General features: G+C 37.5%; 1 protein-coding gene across 1 annotated transcript in view; it reads left to right on the top strand.

Moving 5' to 3' along the window:
* The window catches only part of helz (helicase with zinc finger), a 63,882-nt gene that overhangs the window by 26,857 nt on the left and 17,240 nt on the right, over nt 1-19,785 (top strand). Inside the window, exons 15-24 of the mRNA XM_028462884.1 lie at nt 934-1,064; nt 2,416-2,595; nt 4,014-4,115; nt 5,510-5,688; nt 8,687-8,805; nt 10,195-10,340; nt 11,605-11,752; nt 12,800-12,983; nt 16,506-16,734; nt 17,288-17,561. Of these exons, the coding sequence (XP_028318685.1) occupies nt 934-1,064; nt 2,416-2,595; nt 4,014-4,115; nt 5,510-5,688; nt 8,687-8,805; nt 10,195-10,340; nt 11,605-11,752; nt 12,800-12,983; nt 16,506-16,734; nt 17,288-17,561 (1,692 nt within the window). The remainder of the gene's footprint in view (nt 1-933; nt 1,065-2,415; nt 2,596-4,013; nt 4,116-5,509; nt 5,689-8,686; nt 8,806-10,194; nt 10,341-11,604; nt 11,753-12,799; nt 12,984-16,505; nt 16,735-17,287; nt 17,562-19,785) is intronic.

Below are 19,785 nucleotides of genomic sequence, written 5' to 3' on the forward strand. Positions count from 1 at the left end.
TTTTCCGCTCCAGCACTCCTATCCATAGGTGACTGTGGTTCATACTCCAACAAAGTAACCTACTGTTGCTGACTATTGTTTTCTGTTTGAGTAGCATCACTCGATCAAGCCTATTCTAACATTCCACACTACGAAATAAGTAATAAAAGTATGTATGATTTGTGCTGATATCGTGTCAATATTGGTATCGGCCGATACGCAAGGCTGCAATAATGGTATCATATCAGAAGTGAAAAAGTTGTATCGGTTCATCGCTACAGCAGAGTGTACATTTTAAATGTAAATATTGTAGATGATCACATTAATTTAATTGCGACAACCAATATCATAATCACGAATAAAATTAAATTAATTGTGCAGCTCAACTGTGTTCTTTAGCATTATCACAAACACTGTTTTGCAAAAATGCAACAATGTTTGCCTTTTGCAGCCTCACCTAAATGATTTTCTTCCCCACGGCTGTGTAATGTGGCACCATGTTGAGAGTTATCAAAGCACATTCAACCTATAACTGTCTTTCCTCAACAGTCTCCAGGATGTTTGTCCTACAATTGAATGGCCTTACTAAGCTCTTTTTCCCTGCCGCCTTGATATATTTCCATCCTTATAAAAATTCAGAGACTTCTCTTGTCATTCTTACAGGGTTTTTCACTTATTACAAGAAATTATCATTACTTTCTCTATTTCTCCAGCAGCTAATCCTTCTACAGTATTTCTTGTAACCTATCATATTAAATAAATGGTTATTGGAAATGTATGAATCCATTATCCATTACTGTCTGAATGGCGATGCATCGATTATTTCTCCCACCCCTAATGAATTTTTGTTGGCACTCCTGCATCAACATTGTTGCACAGTTAAGACATCTGGCCTTTGTGTTGCAATAATAATGGACTCTTCAGATGTGAGCAAACTCTCTGCCTCTGTTTCAGGTGGAGCTCCAGTTTCAGCTGAACAGACTGCCGCTCTGTGAGATGCACTATGCCTTGGATCGCATCAAAGACACCACCATCCTTTTCCCTGATGTTAGCCTCGTGCCCACCATACCATGGAGTCCCAACAGGTATTATTCCATCACCATTGCACATCCTGAATTGCACAGTTTGTAGATTTTCCTCACAGAAGGGTTTTACAGCATGTTTGGAATATTTCATAATGGAGAGCAGATGTACAGTAATTTAATGACGATAAAAACATACACGTATGTTTTCATCTTCGCTGGAGATTTTTTCCTATAAAAAGAGGGCGTTTTTTCCTCCCACTGTCACTAAATGCTTGATCATGTGGCTCTTGTTGGGTTCTTTCTTTCTTTCTTGCTATGGACTCTACAGTATATTTTGTTAAGCGCTTTAAGATGACTTTGTTGTAATTTGCGCTACATAAATAAACTTGAATTGAATGTCACTTTATATCACTGTAGTTTTATTAAGAACTCACAAAAGCAATAAAAAATGAATAATATAACTGAAATGTAACCGTTCCTGTCATTGCCCTACTGCAGAATGTGAGCTGTATAAATGACACACACACACACTTACGTGAACATTAAATGTAACTAATCCCTAACGATTTTATTATTCAAAAACTCCTCTAATCCTTTCATAGCACATTTGACACGTATCCTTGTGGGGTCCTTGCCAATTTGAAAAATGACCGATGATCCCTTTTCTTGCTGACTAGATGGACATTCCTAAATGTTTTCTGCTTTAGATCTTTCTTTCTGAAGTTGGACAGGTGAGGGATTTCTAGGTAATCCTAATTGAAAGGAACCCAAGTCAAATATAATCCCCTCAATGTTTGCACGATGCTGCTGCATCAGCTTTCCAGAAGCTGTTTCATTTAGTCTTTTGTGTTCAGTTAAATCATAACGATTAAGTCTAAAATTATAACAATCAAAGAATGAATTCGGTTCAGATGGACCCTTTTTCATCCTCAATCGAATGTAAATATATTTAGGTGTTAAGATGAGAAAATTCAAATGTTACAAAAAAATACACAAACTTATAAAGTACACAGGAAGGAAAAAAGATACCCCTCGCAGTGTGTAAAAGGGTCTTACCTAATAATAAACATTTACTGGATTCTGTCAAAATAAAATACCAATATATTCATATTCTTAAAGTCAAAAGCAGGAACATAATGCAGTTTACAAGGGAACAATTAATTTGTGACAGATTACAATGCACTTACAAATGGCTATATGCAGTTAAAATCGTTTGTTTAGATCTCTTTAGAAGGAAGACATGTGACTGGAGTGAGACAGAACATCTTTTCCAGATTACTGGGCCTCTGAACCTGTAGGCCTTTGTCACTTCTGATTTTTTTACTTTTTCTTCACCTAACAACTATTAGCTTGCGTTTCTTAGCCATCACACTTCAAAGGATTTTATACAACTTGTGTTTTCTCGCATCAGGCAATGGGACGAGCAGCTGGACCCTCGCCTAAACGCCAAACAGAAAGAAGCCATCCTGGCCATCACTACTCCAACCTCAGTCATGCTCCCCCCAATTCTCATCATTGGACCTTATGGCACTGGCAAGACCTTCACCCTGGCACAGGCTGTCAAGCACATCCTCCGTCAGGACCACAGCAGGTCTGTTTATGTTTGGTTTCAAACGTCATAAAGGTTTTATAACATCTGGCTGTTTTTTTCATAAGAATGAATGTTCACTTTTAAAAAAGTTCTTGGCTAAATTGAGGGACAAATGGCCCGTGGCCCTCGCTAATTTCCGACATGGGAATTTATTGTTTATATCGAGGGATGACAAATTCTTAACGGTGAGAATGTTTTTGATGATAAATCATAAACGATAAAATATCGCACATTCCTATCATGACCCCATTTTTAGATCACAAATTTCTGGCAAATTTCTCAAATTATTTTTTTAATCATATTTGTTGATACTGTTACAAATACAGAGTAGTAAAGATTAGAGCACAAAGCGGCAAGTTCAGTTATTTTTTCTGGATTTTATTCGAACCAGATAGTATAGAACACAGTTGTTTGAGATTGAAAACCCCTGCTTTAAATGTTTTCATATATCTTTTATTGTATATGGATACTGAGAAAATAACAGGAAGCCTTTGGTATTATTTGGCTGAACTTACTGAGTTTGCATGGGTGTAAAGTCTTTTTGTTTCTTGAAACTTGTTGTAAATAACACTGTGAAATTAGTTGTTGGTGTTTGTGACTAGTGAGCTTTTTTATTAGATTTGTTTGTATAAAGTGGTGTGTGTCTGTGCAGTGATGATTTGGCAGGTCTGTGGAGCGATTTAGATTCTTTTGTTAAAATGCAAAGGTCCACTGACTGATTTTGTCACAGAACATTTTTTTTACAGCAGTGGCTTCTAGTAGTTAAATGTAAAACTCACACAAACTATAATTTGATTAATAAAAAGTTACTCCAGCTGAGCACACAGTGTGGTCTAACAATAAAACACAGGATTTCGTTGCATTGGCATTTTTTGTTGTTGGCCTGCTCCATCACTGTGTGCACTTACCCACAGGAAACTGTAATATGATGAGTTTGAGGGAAAACTGTGCACTGGTCTTTCAGAAAGATGAATACGATATCTTGGACACTGTTCCTGGGCAGAAGATAACATTTTGTTCTTTTGTTAATGTGTTGCAATGTAATATTTATTCCCATTTTCACTCTGAATATATTCAATATTCTATGGTTAAGATGAATTATAGATACTTTAAAATCTACCACAGGAGGAAGATGGCCTGCTGAACCCAACACTAGCAAATCATCCATCTGTTAAAGCATTGAAAAATACATTATACATGTGCTTTTGACAGGTGCTCTTGATACGTGCTGATGGTGATGGTGCTGGCTCCAACTATTCTGTAAAGTTTCACAAATATTTTCTATATGTGGCTTTAGCCAGTTGTTTTTTTTTTTCCCATAATATGTTTATGTATGTTTTATTAATGTCCTGTGTTATGTCTGTTTTAACACTGGCTTGGCATACAATGACAAACTATCTTACAATCTGTCCGTGCAGGGTCCTGATCTGCACTCACTCCAACAGTGCAGCTGACCTTTACATCAAGGACTACCTTCATCCTTACGTCGAAGCAGGCAATCCACATGCCAGACCTCTCAGGTAGGTTAAACTCTGAAAACCACAAGTGCAAGCCAAACCATATTTTAGACATCTTCAACTGTGCTGTAGCTGTTACTTCGCTCAAAACCATGCACAGCATCAATTATTTCATCCACTTTTTATGATTCTGAATGTTTTCCATGCTTTTAAAGCACTTCAGCCTGAAATCTGAAACTGTCAACTTATTTATGACAAGCACAGATATGCAAGACAGTTTTATTTTTCTGGAAAAAGCTGTGCATAATAGTTCAGAATCAAATTCTGTATTCCTGATGTTTGGAAGTTTCCAGCTACAGTAATGTATCAACCGTCTACACAGGTTGTTCAGTGTTTCTCTACAGTGGTGACGAGTTAATACAGACTGACTTAAATGATAACACGCACCTAAATGACACACATACATGTCAGTTCAGACTCGTGAACATCTTTAAGATTAAATATGACCTATTTGTGTTTCTTCATAAAATGATGGTTAGCTGTCAAATCGATTGTTTTGGTTTGGATGCTGTTATTTTTATCTGGGTATTTTTATCCAGTGATGTGAAGTGACCCAAAAACATTTGGGTATGAAGTAGTGTTAATGATTGACTAAAATGTATTGGTTTTTGACATTTTGGGGGCTTTTTACATCACAAACCAGTTCAGTTTATTAGCCATTTGCAGTATGAAAAACCACATTGGAAAAAAATGTGCAAGGAGCTCAAAGTGTACTGTCAACATTTAAAGACATTTCATGATAAAAAAAAAAAATCAATCCATTCCACTAAAATTACTATAAGGTAAAATACTGTACAATAAAGTCACATAAAATACAATAAAAAGTCCATACAGCCACCACGGTTAGCCCCGCCTCTCCTGTAAAAACGAGCACCTGCTAACTCAGCAATCTGTGGTGAGCAGGTTGGTTTGAGAGAATTGTGAATAGAGGTATAGTGAGTATTAAACAGGTAGTGTGCATAATATACATTGTTCATGGTATAGACTGGGTGTGTCTTAACTTCTCCAGAAGCCCCGCCCAAAATAAAGGCACTTTTTAATTTTCAAACCCGCAGACACTTGTCAGCCAAAACCTCAGGGTTTCGCTACCCCTTAAGTTATTAACAATTTATTTTGAAACTGAGGAAGCCACAATATTTTGTTTGCAGTTTTACATTTGCTAATTTCAGTCAAAAAGGTAGTCAGGAAACACCATATTTTATAAAACTGGAATATTTGAAAATATTTAAAATCGGTAGATTTTTTTCTTCATCTGTTATTTTCTATTTACTTTGATGGAAAACAAAGCTTCTACAGAAGAATCAAAGGCTACCAAATTAAACTAAAAGACATTCAGAGACAGGAATTGAACTGTTTTGTCTTCCTACATATGATCTCCTCCGTTTGCTTCTGTACAGGGTATACTTCAGGAACCGCTGGGTGAAAACGGTGCATCCAGTGGTCCAGCAGTACTGTCTCATCTCCAACACACAGATAAATTTCCAGATGCCCTCAAGGGAGGACATCCTCAGGCACCGGGTGGTGGTGGTCACCCTCAGCACCTCCCAGTACCTTTGCCAGCTTGACTTGGACCCTGGTAAGTCAGGGATTTTTATTGTTTTCAGTACAATGTTTTGTTTTTTTCACAGGCACCCACAGTTGTTTATAACGGCAAGACTTAATGACTAAAAACTAATTTCTTTCTTCTATAAGCCTATTACAAGCACAACGGTTAATGCCTTCACTACATGCTCTCTATTCACATCTACTTTCCTCCTCTCATTGAAAAAGGGTTGAATCTCAGTGATGTTGTGCAACAAACATGGAAAGTCAACTAATTTGTCAGTGCAGGCTAATAACCGTCACTAATGTGTCAGCAGAGGGACATTTCTCTGTTGCTTGGGAACACCATCTGCCTGTATGTGATGTACATAGCATCATTAGACCTCCTCCCCACCTCGTTCATCTTTTCTTCTTTGTGCATTTGGTGATGAAAACAGCAAAGGAAACAATGCAATTGGGAGCCTGTAAGCAGCTCCAACAAAGCTCATGCCAGAACACTAAGACCCCCTGTTAGATGTGCTTGGGTTTTTATTTGTTGCAAGTGTGGTTTGTCGTCCTCTCTTAAGGGATATATATTTGAGACAGGTGGTTAACAATTTGCACATGTTTTATCATTCTTGTAAACTTTATTCTTTCCTGCAGATCAAAAAAAAAACCCTGTCTATTTTGGGAACATATTCCTTTGGCTTGTTTTACTAATTGTAGAAAGCTGTTTCAGACATAATACTTTTGTTTAGGAAACTGTACACAGCTTAATAACAATACGTTTGCTGTTTTAAACTATTTTGGAAATGTGCACAGCAAGCAAAATTTTTGCAAAACACAGAATTAAACTCACTATTTTGGCGAGATAGAGAATTATATTTTTATTTTATAGCTAATTTTGTTTTAAAATCATTGTTTTAGGTGTCGCTGCTTTCACTACTTCTCAGAACAGCATAAAAAGCTCTGGTAGATGGATTTGAGTGTGTCCTGCCACTCGATAGCACTAACTCACACGTGCTGTCCTTAGGAGTAAAAAGGCAAAAGTAGCAAATATCGCTCACCTTTTAACAAATGTCCCCGTCCCATTGTATATTTTTTCCCTCCTTTTGTGTATTTTGTTGTTCTTTCTGTATATTTTTGTGTTTTTTTTTTTTTTTTCTATTTTTGTTCATTTGTGTATTTCTCCATTTGTAAGTTTTTGTAGGATTTATTCTTTATCATTTCTGTTGTCCCATTGTGCATGTTTTTTCTCTTTTTGTGTATTTTGTTGTCTTAATAAGTATTTGTGTTGTTCTTTTGTGTATTCCCCTGTTAATTTGTGTTTTTGTAGTAATTTGGGGTATTCTTTTCTGTCATTTTTGTGCTTTTACTTTTGGTGCTGCTAGTGGCTCATGTTTGTCACGCTGTTTATTTAGCCTGTGTGGCATTTCATTTGAATTAAAATTACCAAGATTTATATCGTATATCACTATTTTAAGAAAAATTATTGAAATATGAATTTTGGTCCATATTGCCGAGCCCTATCTAAATGCCCTCAAAGATGTTTTTGATGGGATTTTTTTCATGTCGTAATCGAAAGACTACCTGTTGTTTCAAACTACCATATTTTGCGGGGTATAAGACGCTATTTTTTTCCTTTAAAATGCACTCTGGGTGTGGATTTTTCAGTCAGACATTGTAATAGGATAATCTACAGAAAGTGAAAGCACTCACACTCTTAATAAGAAGGGAAATTGCTTGTTAGCGAGTGACAGCAGACATCACACATCTGTTGAATATTTGTTTCTATTTATATATAAAATGAGATTGGTGATTGTTTAAATAAAATCAAATACTGGTAATAAATTGAAGTTCGGGGAGCGGTGCAGGCTTGTATGCATTTACGCTGGGTAGAGTGAATAAAAAGTACACTAAGGTTTAAAATGTGAGATATCTCAGACAGTTTTCAATACTAATTAATAATAAACAGCATAAAGTTGTCAAATCATTGTGTTACGTTTATCAGGAGTGATCGCACACAGGACTCTCAGCCTGACAGCTGGCGTGACACACACACGTGGAGAGAGAGAGAGAGAGTGCTGTGAAACACTCCTGATAGAGTAAAAATCAGCCGGTTAATGATCGAAATAGTAAACAATAAACAGCATAAAGTTGCCAAATCACCATGTTACATTTTTTTCAGAAGCGATCATGTTGACGTGATCTCTGTTGAGGTTGAGTGCACGGGGAGCGGAGGAAGCAGTTTATCAGTCTGTTTCCATTAAAAAGTGACCATGAAAAGCTGTAAATGGACTGATATGCAGATGCGTTGCAGTGAGGGTGTGATTTTATGTGGAGATGGAAACTTGTCCGTTGAAACTGATCAGAATACACGGAAACCTCCGTGAACCGTGGCCCGCCTACCTACCCGTTCTGATTGGCCGAGTCGTTTGAAGGACACCCTCATCAGCCAATAGGGTGACAGTGCGGCCTTTCCATTAATTTTTCTTGGAAAATTGCTAAATTATTGGAATCCGACAAATACAGCGGTTTGTTCAATAGCCCGGAAAATACGATAAAATGCTCATTCGCTTGTAAAACCTCTGCAAATGTATTGAGACACTTTCTGTGGGTCACATTTCATGTTTGCATTGACTTTCATGTGGAAGCCGTGTGTCTTTGCCAGTCGGATGGAGGTTGTTGTTCATCCTCTCTCCTCTCGCTCTTTGCACGCTCTCATTTGCTATGCCGTTTCATTCCCTCCACTCAAACTGTCAAGCTCTGTTGGAGGTTTTTGAAACAGTGTTAAGATAGTGTGGAGTCTATCCTCAAACTCTGCTTTTTACTGTATTTAGTTGGTCACGATTAATACACATGCCCAAAGATTTTCACAATATACCAGATGTACACATTTTTATAGCCAAATATACATGTTTGCTGTGTAATTACTCTTTTATTTGATAATGGTGAGAGGTTATTTTTACCTGAATGGCAAAAAAGAAAAAAAAAAACAATTCTCATCTGTAATTTCTTAAAAGTCACTGAGTTTCCTTTTTCTCTTCCAACAGGGTTATTTACTCATATCCTATTGGATGAAGCAGCCCAGGCTATGGAGTGTGAAACCATCATGCCTTTTGCTCTAGCTAGCAAGTCCACCCGCATTGTGCTGGCTGGAGACCATATGCAGGTAAGATTAGATTATTTATTTGTTTTTTTCATTCTCAAATCACACTTTGGTCTAAGATTCAATTCCTAAATTCAAATCTGACATAAGGTAATGCTGATTATGCTTTTTATAGCTGTTTAATCCCACTCCTACCCACAGGAAAATGCAAAAATGAATGAGTGGAGCTACAGATAACACAAAAACAACCCCTGTCAGTCAGGCTTTATAAGCCAAGGAATTAAAACTTCCATTCTTAGACTCCTGGTTTTTATACAGTGTGAGGGATTATGAAGGAAGGTGGATGGAAAATCAGCCAAAAGACTGCTAAGCAATTACAGCCATGTTTTATATTTCTCTACTATATGAATCGGACTCGGCCTGTTAGTTTTGCCTGTGTGTGATGTTCCAACCTTCCTCTGTTTTTGCTTTTAGTTTGTATTGCCTGTTTAGTCACGCTGCTGGCTAAAAGACATATGGCTCTTCACCCCCTTCCTTCCACACAGCTTAAACTCCAGCTGCTTTTCCTTCAAATGATTACTATCTAATCTAAAGAGCAAAGAGCTCAATAAATGTTTCCTATATTATTGGTTCTTTAAAAAGTCTTAAAAGACATTACATTTCTGAATCGAAAAATAAGGCCATAATTGTCATTAAAATGTCTTAAATCAATGTTTCAAAAGTAGAATTTTAAAACGCAACAAGTATGATTTTATGATTGTAATTACATCACATTTCAAAATGAATAATGACATTCCTATTTGTTTTTTTTTTGTTTTTTACTTTATCAACAAAAATTGCCTTTCCAACAAAGATTCATCTTAATGTCTTTTCTTAATTGTCTTTATTTTTTGTATTTTTGGTGTAGTTTTACAGATTTTTGGTTATTTTTGTAGTCATTTTGTGTTCTTCAAATAATTTTGATTATTTGTTTGATTTTTTTTTTTTGCATATTTTACTGTCGTGTATTTTTGTGTGTTTACTTTGGGGGCCGCCAGTTGCACGTCTGCACTAAACTCTAGAGAAAAGAACCCTAATCTTATGTAACTGATGTAGTGTTTTTTTACCAATTATGTTTACTGTGAAGTTGGTCTTAAATTTAATTTCAAATGGCAGTAAAAAGTCTTAAAGTCTTGAATTTAATTTGACTGAAGCTGTAGGAACCCTGAGCTTGTTTCAGTGAGACTGATCACAATCATTAAAAATCTGGCCAAAGACAAGTTCCCCTTTTATATGTTGTCAAAAATGGTTAAATTACATCAGCCTGTTGTCAAAAAAAGTTTATATTTTCTGATTTCATTAAAATTGTCAGTTGGAACAAGTTGTTAAACCCTGAAAACAATGTGAAAAGGTAATATGGGAGTATCAGATGGACCAGAAAATAAAATATTTGTCTTTTTTCTCAAATTGCAGCTTAGTCCATTTGTGTATAGTGAGTTTGCCCGAGAGCGTAATTTGCACGTCTCACTGCTTGACCGACTGTATGAGCACTACCCTCCTGAATTCACCTGTCGCATTCTCCTGTGTGAGAACTACCGCTCCCATGAAGCCATCATCAAGTAAGTTCAAATCTTTGTAAACGCTGCTTTGTTTTTCAAAATAAGACTGAAAGCTTAAAAGCTGATTCTGATGGACAGCTCAAATCTGCTTAATTGTCTACAATACATGGCTGGTCATATAAAAAAAGCTAAGTAGGCTTTAGGCATGAATATACTGAAATACAGGCTTGGGGGGGGGGGAGAAATTTTTTGAGTTGTATAGAAGTTTTTTTTCTAATCTGTGACTGGTTTGAGAATTGTCTATATTTTGGTATTCACTCTTATCAATCCAGATGAAGGCTATTATTGGCAAAAGAAAGAGATTGTTGTGTATATGTTTTTGTGGTGAAAAATGAATAAATTTCATGCATTCAAACATTCAGTGCTCAAATAAGCTAGACTAAATTAAACATTGCTGAAAAACAGGAGAACATAAAATGTCCAAAAAAGCAAATATCACAATTGTATTGCTAAAAGAAAAAAAAGGTTCCCCTCCAATGTATTGATTTATTTTACAAACCGTACATTTTATTTACATTTGTATATTAATGTATTATCAGGGTTCCCACGGGCATGAAATTCCTTGAAAAGTTATTGATTTTGAAAAAACTATTTTTCAGTCTTCAAAAGTCATGGAATAATTTAACTGTTTTTGAAATATAGCCTATTTTATTTTAATGTTGAAAATCCAACCTTCACTATTACTATGGGACGCTAACTCAAACACCTTGTGTTGTACATCTCTTTTAATAAATGCGTCTGCAAATTGAAATTGTAATCTTATAATTAAACATGTTAACACTTAGTTGTTGTTTAATGTTACATTCAATAGCTGATGCATTGTTTCGTTATTAAAAAAAAATTGCATAAAGGGTGTCAAAGGCAGTTGCACCATTGTACGATGCTATATGATAAGTGATGGGCACAACTTGCATTCCCTGTGCTACTAACCATGGCACACTGTCAAGTGTCAACCTCTGTTACACTAGTGCACTTTTTGCGCTCTAATGGTCTTGAATAAATCTTTGTTTTTTCAGTCATGGAAATTTGGTAAAATGTTTTGAAAAATCATTGTGAAGAAAGTGTGGGAACCATGTAATACTCATTTGTTAACTACTTGTTTTTTTCACTGATGTGTGTTCAATATTTTTATTACCTAACATCAGTGTTGTCATAGAAATTATGCATGACTGGAATTCAGAATGACAGGACCAATAAAAAGATCATTGATCTCTTTCATACTTTAAAAAATTTATATATATATATTTCTTCTATTTTTCTGAAGCTACACATCTGAGTTATTTTATGATGGAAAGCTAATGGCGAGTGGAAAGCAGCCCTCCCACAAGGACTTCTACCCACTGACTTTCTTCACAGCAAGAGGAGAAGACGTCCAGGAGAAGAACAGCACTGCGTACTACAACAATGCTGAGGTAGGAGCGACGGCTCACAAACTTGTTGTTCCTTTTTGATAAGGTTTTGTTTGTTAGTAATTTTTTAAAAAACATTTAATGCCACCAACTAGGGCTGAGCGATATGGACCAAAATTCATATCTCAATATATATGACACAAATCTCCATATTTTTAACTTTGTAAAGTTTTACCAGAAAGATGGTAGTGAAAGCAGCAACTCCTAAAACAAGTATTTTAATACAAATAAACTATAAAATAAAAAAATATATCAATATAGGCGATATTGTAATTTTCTACATCACCAAAACAGAAAACTCAATGTATGTTGAATCTCGATATTTTGCCCAGCCCTACCACCAACATTCCAGGTTGCATATTGTTCATACCCTAAAGATTGAAATGCATATTTTAAACATGCTGGTTTGACACCATTGAGCTTTTCACCTAGGAGAGAGAAAAAAAAAACGTTATTTCTCATTGGGTTTATATGTATGTTCATGTGCAACTGTTTGCACTGGTCACCAACTCTATAATCATTGGGAACTATTTGCAAAAGTTTAGTTTGAAAAACTTCTATACAATACTTGTGCTGAGCTGTTATCAACACTACCTTAATTGCTTGGGATGAAATGCATTGTGGGGGGAAACAAAGTGTCTTTGATAGGATTAGCTTCAAATGGAAAACAATATTAACGTGACACTTTGAAGCCTCTGGCGAAATTTTTATGTTCTCCAATGAGCGCAAAAGTCATTCATTCGGTGAAAACTAAATAGATGAAAATAAGTTTGCAAAAACATAGAAGTCACTTGCACTAAAAGCTAATTTTGTGGAACATCAAATCTTATCTGTTTTCCGTGATTTATTGTACATTTATGTGAATATTTAATGCTGCCTTGACCGTCTTACGATGTTTGAATTTCTAGACTTTGTGCTGTATTAAAGATATTTGTTGATTATTTGCTGTATTTGGGTAGACCATAAGTAGACTTGTTGCTACAGTACCAGCTAAAAGCAATGTGGACTAAATGCCAATCAAAAACCCTGAATAAAACACTGAATCCACAGGTATTTGAGATCGTAGAACGAGTGGAGGAGATGCGTAAGAAGTGGCCGGTGGCGTGGGGCAAACTGGATGAAGGCAGCATTGGGGTGGTGTCGCCATATGCTGACCAAGTATTTCGCATTCGAGCTGAACTTCGTAAGAAGAGAATGTCAGAGGTCAGCGTGGAAAGAGTGCTTAATGTGCAAGGTGAGTAAAAAATTAACTGTGTAAACTCAGTGTATGTTTAGTGCCCAAATATTGATTCTTCAAAATGTTCCCAAGTGTGACAGGTCAGTGTTGAAAAAGTCAGAAAACAAGCGGTACATCACACAGAAATGAAATGTCATTTCACATTTCAATAACAGAACAAAGGGGTGGTGATTGTTGATGATTAACCCTTGTGTGATGTTCATATTGTTGTTACTCAGCCAGTGTTTGTGGGTCTGATGGACCCGTTCCATTTTGTGGCTTTTAGTGCCTCACAATCAAACACTTTTATGTTAAAATACTGAACAGATGTTTACCTTATCCCAATTATAAGCAGTATAAACAATATATATGGTTAATATTGGCCCTTTACCTTTTTTAGGTCACATTTATAACTTATTATTTAAAACATAATAAAGAAAATCAATTAAAATCAAGATATTAGTGGAAAACATTTACAAGTGAAGCAAGGTTTTTCAAAACTACTGACTTATTTCTTTGAACTAGAAATTTAACCCATTCAGGTGCACAACACAAGCTCAACACATGAACACAGAGTAAACAAGACAACACATCAGCCCCATTGAACACATGGCCTTTAGCCACTAGCCTATATAACACATGAGGGGCAGAGCTTTACTGTGTGTGTGTTGCAGATATACTTTCTGCACTTGATGCATGTATATTGTGTTTTCCTGTCCATCTTGGGTCCGCACACTTCGCACCGCTTCTTCTTGTTGCTGGTGTTCACAACCTAGAATAATGAAAAGATCAGGAATTTTACTAACACCTCTCTCTCTCTCTCTCTCTCTCTCTCTCTCTCTCACAAGACATGAGTGCCAGACATGTACTGCAACAGCATCACACACTTACTTCAGGCTCTGCAGATTGTGGTTCTGTAGGTTGGGTGGACAGGGCACCAGCATTCTCCTCCTGAATCCTCCTCACCATGGCTGTAGAGGCTGGGGTTCTGGGGATATGTTTTCTTGTCTCGATTTGTGGTCTCACCAATGCCTTTCCCAGATCCTCAAGAAAGAGCCGTCTTTTCTGGAGCTTCATTCGTTTCCATTCTGGGTTCAGTGCCATCCAAATGACAAAGGCATTGTACGCTGAGATGTCCAACATGTCAAAGAATATTACCAGTGGCCAGCGTAGAGTCCCCCGTTTGCAGCTGTAGGCCGTCACCAGCTTGTCCCTGTTGTCGACCCCTCCTTTTGTGGCATTATAATCCATGATGATCTCTGGTTTGTGATGTTCCTGGTCACAGATTCTTCCATCCCCGTGCAGTGTACTCATGAGTACCACATTCTTGCCTTTCTTTGGCACATAGGATACCAGGGATGTGTCAGCCGTGTAAACAAACTTGGAAGACTTGACAGGCCTGTTCTTTGAAGTCAGCAGTTGAGGTGGGAGCGCTGACCTGTTTTTCCTTATTGTTCCCACCATGGTCAGCTTCCTCTTCCGGAGCTCTTGTCCCGGTTTGTGCGAGGTAAAAAAATTGTCGCATGTGATGTTGTGTCCACTGAGTCCCTGAGACATGTCGAGGACAACTCTCAATCCTTGGTTTTTCTCTGGGGCTCCTCCATCAGGTTTCCCTGTGTAGACTTGTAAGTTCCAAGCATATGAGGAAGTGGCATCACAGGCAGCCCAGATCTTTATACCATACTTTGCAGGTTTAGATGGTATATACTGCCGAAAGGGGCAGCGGCCCCTAAATGGCATCAGCTGTTCATCAATGGTGACATTTGGCCCAGGGTTGTACAGCAGGGGGAGGCGGCGCACCCACTTGTCCCACACTGTCCTGATGGCAGCTAGGCAAGGATGAGAACTCCAAAGTAAGCATGTAATTGGGTTTGGTCCATTTCCTTCCACCTCTCTCCAAAAACACGTTTTCCTTCTAAATTAGTGCAGTCAAGAATAATTTCCACACTTCTATTAGCTCCGGGTCCAGTGGCCCCCGAACATCTTATATGTAATAGAAATGTGTAGGGGGGTGTACGGTGTGTGGTCATTAAATATGTCTTCTGATATATGTTCTTCACAGAAAATGAGCCAAAGCCAGTGAGTCTCAGTTTGAAAAATTATTTAATTGTATCATTTTTCTTTTAATAAAAACTGAAAACGGGTCCCACAGACCCGAACACCACACAAGGGTTAAAAGAAAGCTAACATTTTTTTGGTACCACTAGACCCCATTTCTCTAATTCTGTCCAATACTGCTGTGTATGTTTTGTTAAGCATTGTGGAATGCTCAACAAAATGATGTGATGGTTTGTACAAATATTTTTCAACTTAAAAAGATGTATAGGGCAAAAAAAATCTGCTAATATGCTTTAGAAAGTCGACTCGGGGTGTGATTTGTAAATTTTAATTTGGCATTTTTAGGTGATAAGAGAATTGTGAAAATTATGTGGACTGATGGAGGACGGTTGGTGGGGTCATTAATTATGTATTTATTAAGTTAAGGGACAGAAATATAAGAATTGTATTCTTCTTACTGCTCCTTTCCAATCATGAACATGTTTCATTTGGACTGTGATATTATTTGATGTAATAGTCTATGTTGGTTTGCGTGTTCATCAAAGGATCAAATGTACCACGCTGATTTTCATCCATTCATTTATCTTTTCTGCTTATCCAAGTTTGGTTTGCTGAGACAGCAGGTTAATTAGGTACGTCCAAACCCCCTCCTTCCTTTCCATCTTCCCTGAGGGGATGTCAAGTCATTGGGTACGTAACTCCTTCACCATGGTCTGGGTCTTCCTGCTAGGAAGGGGTCTCCCGGGTGTTTTTATCCGATGCCCAAATCACCTCAATTTGATCTTTTAAAGGCCGAGGGAAGCGTTCTGTTAAGCCTCTTGCATATGACCTCAATAAATACACGGCAATTCTGCCCTAAGGGGATCTATTCACCGTTGTGGGATGTTTTGGGTAATTTTGGAATCAGTGTGACTCAGTCTGCTTTTTGATGCTTATACTTTGGCTAGAAAGTTTTCTTCCATGGTCTGGCACTGGATGCTTGGTGAAGATTCCCTGTCCCCAGTTTCAGGACCACTTTTTTAAATTTTATTCAAAACATTCTTTGATCACTCTTTTACTTGCATCTCCTCTGGGCCCACTTTGGCTTGTGACCCTACCAAGTGCTTAAGCCCTCCACGAGCCAACGCCCAGGAACATTAAGGCGTACAAGCTTGTCCAACACGATATGATGGGGATCCTCTTTTTTTTTTTTTGCAAATTTTATATTTGCAAATCATTTCCAATTTGATTTTTAGGATTAAAGTTGTACTGCACTGGAAGAGGTTGTGGACAAACTTTTATGTTGGCTGGTGAATCATTTCTCACTATTCTTCTCACAATAATTTATCTCCTTAGCACTTTGCAGATACAACATGTATAAATATAGGAAACATGACTGATATTTGTATTTGGTTTGTATTAACCACAAAGAAAAAGTTCCACCTCTTGTTCTGCGAGAGTTTTCAAGTAAAAAAACACAAAGTTTTTTTTTTTTTTTTGCAGGGAAACAATTCCGGGTGCTTTTCCTCAGCACGGTGCGGACTCGGCACACCTGCAAACACAAGCAGACGGCCATCAAGCGCAAAGAACAGCTAGTAGAGGACTCAACAGAAGACCTTGATTATGGCTTCCTTTCCAACTACAAGTTACTCAACACGGCTATTACCAGAGCACAGTCTCTGGTTGCAGTTGTAGGAGACCCCATTGCACTGTGCTCCGTTGGGCGCTGCAGGTAAATCAAGATGAATAAAGGGTCATCATCAATTTATAAATCATAATTTTACCAAAAAACTTAACAATATTATGACTCAGCCCTTCGTGTCAGGAAATTTAATCTTTCTAAATGTGCGCTGGCAGAGATGAACCAATTTTTTGACTTCCCAATGAATGTCCTGTTAACTAAACACTTATTTCACACCATTTAAATCCTTCTGAGAGGCAAGGAAGCTCAGGGAAGAATCAACATGCTGTCAATCAGCTGTAGCTGAAATAGGGGAATTTCTTAGTTTTGGGGTTTTTTTTCCTCCAAATTGGCTTAACCACCAAAAACAATAACAGGGAAAAAAAAGTCCTTCTTAAAGCTGCCTTCTCAAATACTCCATTTAGGTTTTTGTTTTAAAAAGATAAAATTTTAATAATTTTTAGTTTTTGTTGTTGCCTAATTCATAGAAGCTACTCAATTTTAGCTTTTTAAAATATTATCTTTAAACATTGGTTTATGATAAAAGGACATAAATAGCAGTAGTAGAAATTGTGCCTTAATGTTTTTCACTGTTTATTTACAGAAAATTCTGGGAGCACTTTATTTCCATCTGCCACGAGAATACGAGCCTTCATGGCATCACCTTTGAACAGATAAAGGCCCAACTGGAGGCCCTGGAGCTGAAGAAGACCTATGTTCTCAACCCACTGGCACCAGAGTTCATCCCCCGTGCCCTCAGACCACCACAAGCACACCACCCTTCCTCACAGTCCCTCCACCCACATCATCATCTACATCCTCAGCACACGCAGCCGATCTCTAACAAACCGGGTCAGCAGCAGCAGTCGCCACCCAAGGTAAGGAGTCACTCCGGTGAGAAGAGACTTTGCTGTTTTGGAGTTGTTGTATGAATGGAAGCTGTGTGAAGCAGCGTGGTTGCACCAAACAAAAAAGTTGAAATACAGTTCATGTTTACGTTTCTTAACGTTTGCATTGTTAAAAGTCTGCATTCATTTTCTGCTCTGATTAGGGATAATAAAATGGCGATATTCAATATAAATTTCAATATTTTTAACTCAGTCTTTCCAAAAAGACAATGTTGCCGATGGTCCCAAATTGTCTTGAACAAACATTGGTAATGATGAATGTCGGCACAGGCTTGTAGTTAATTCAAGCGTGTTGTTTAAAATTCCTCAAATTTAAGTCATTAACAAAACCCATTTAGCTCTACCAAATATATATATCGAATGATAAGATGGTGTTTGCTGTAAATATCAGCAAATGACTAATAACAATATCACCATTTTTTTAAAGCCTTTGATCCCTTAAATCTACTGAAAGGTGAGAGCTTTAATGGTCATATACATTGTTTCTCAAAATGCACATATATACGATATCGATCTCAATATTTATTATTCAAATAAAGTAAGACCAGAAAAACAATTCAGGGTTAAATGTGCTGATGCAAAAATGTCACACAGGCTTATTTATTAACAAACTACAGTATATGTGCCACTTTTGGTTTTTTTCTCCTCTGATGGACAGTACGTGTGAGTGAGTTCTGGAGTGTGGCTTGTCCAGGTGAAGGTCTGGGTTAGGACGCACTCGGCAATTCATATAACTGAGCTTTTAATGCAGTGATTCCTAAAACAACTATTTTAATACAAAATAAGCTAGAAAATATAAATATATCTATATAGGTGATGTCATTTTCTATATTGCCAAAATAGAAATTTCTAGATCTTGATTTCTTGATATATTGCCCAGGCCCAGCTCTGATCTATAATTAGGGGACCAAGCCCACAGGGGCTGGAGAACCAGTGGTGCTGGTAAACCTATTGTTTTTGTTCTGAATTTTATAGTTGTACATAACCTTTATTTTTCCATTGGTAAAAGTGGTGCTGCAGCCTAAACCGTGCAAGGGAGGGCGGTGCAATTTGGAGGGTTGGTCCAGGCTCCTCAGACGCAAACACCTGCATATCTTCGCCAGCAGGTGGCGCTATAACCAAGGTCAACGTGTTTTGGCTTATAATTCCCACACCGTATGTCGCACGTTCAAAAACCTCATATCTACGGATTCCTTCAATAGCAATGAATCACCTGGGCTGGGCCACGCTCATTTCCGCCTATAATTATGTTGGCGCAAAAACTAGAAAACCTACTTTTTCGAACTCCTCCTTGGGCTTTTGTCCTATATCTCAAAGTGAATCACGATTGGTAAAAGTGGGCGTGGCTTATTACGACACATACAGCAAACATTTATTTCAGCTGAAGTATTATGTTGAGGGCTGTGAAATTTACAGGGTATATATAGAAGAGCACACAGATCACCCATACCTAAAAAAGTGAGCCACTAAGTGGCGCTATGATAAGTGCAAATGCATTTTGGCCTGTAACTCACATTTTAAATCACATCTTCGTAAGCTTTATATTCAGGTGTTCCCTAAATACATAATCTTTTGACATAGGCCACACCCACTGCTGAATAGCACTGTATCACTTGGGCGTGCCCATTACTATTGCAACACTGCAAATGGCACGTTGGCCTGTGTCCTGACGCTCGCCCCAAGCCTGTCATCCTTTGTAATGTACTTCCATGGGCTCCGCAAAACCTGGGGCCGAGTCGCGCTGGAAGGCTTGGCCCCTATTCATAACTGCTTGCAGTTCTAGTTCTGTTTTATAATTGGTTCTTTACGATTTAAAAAAGAAAGGTCATTAACCTGCATCTTTCCAATGTTGCACATTGTAATTGCTGTTTTGTTAATAGTTTGAGTAGCTTTCTAGCAGAAACAAATTAGCAATGATTTATTTTCTTTTGATGGAGCTAAAATGTTTTTTTCTTAAATTGGAGTTTTCCTTTAGATGCAATGCAATACCCATCTGTTAATCTAATAACATCTTGGCTGTAACGTGATGTGTGTGATGGTCTTAAAGTGGCTCTATTTTGCTCTCAGGAGAGTTCCTCTGTTTTGGAAAATTGATCACTTGTAGCAAATGTTCAGTAACTCCATGAAGCTATTAAGCGTCAGCTTTACGGGAGACATTTGGCTGTAGTGAGTCTGTGGTTGGATCAGATATCTA

The sequence above is a fragment of the Gouania willdenowi genome, chromosome 1 (assembly GCF_900634775.1).
Source record: "Gouania willdenowi chromosome 1, fGouWil2.1, whole genome shotgun sequence".
Lineage (NCBI taxonomy): Eukaryota > Metazoa > Chordata > Actinopteri > Blenniiformes > Gobiesocidae > Gouania > Gouania willdenowi.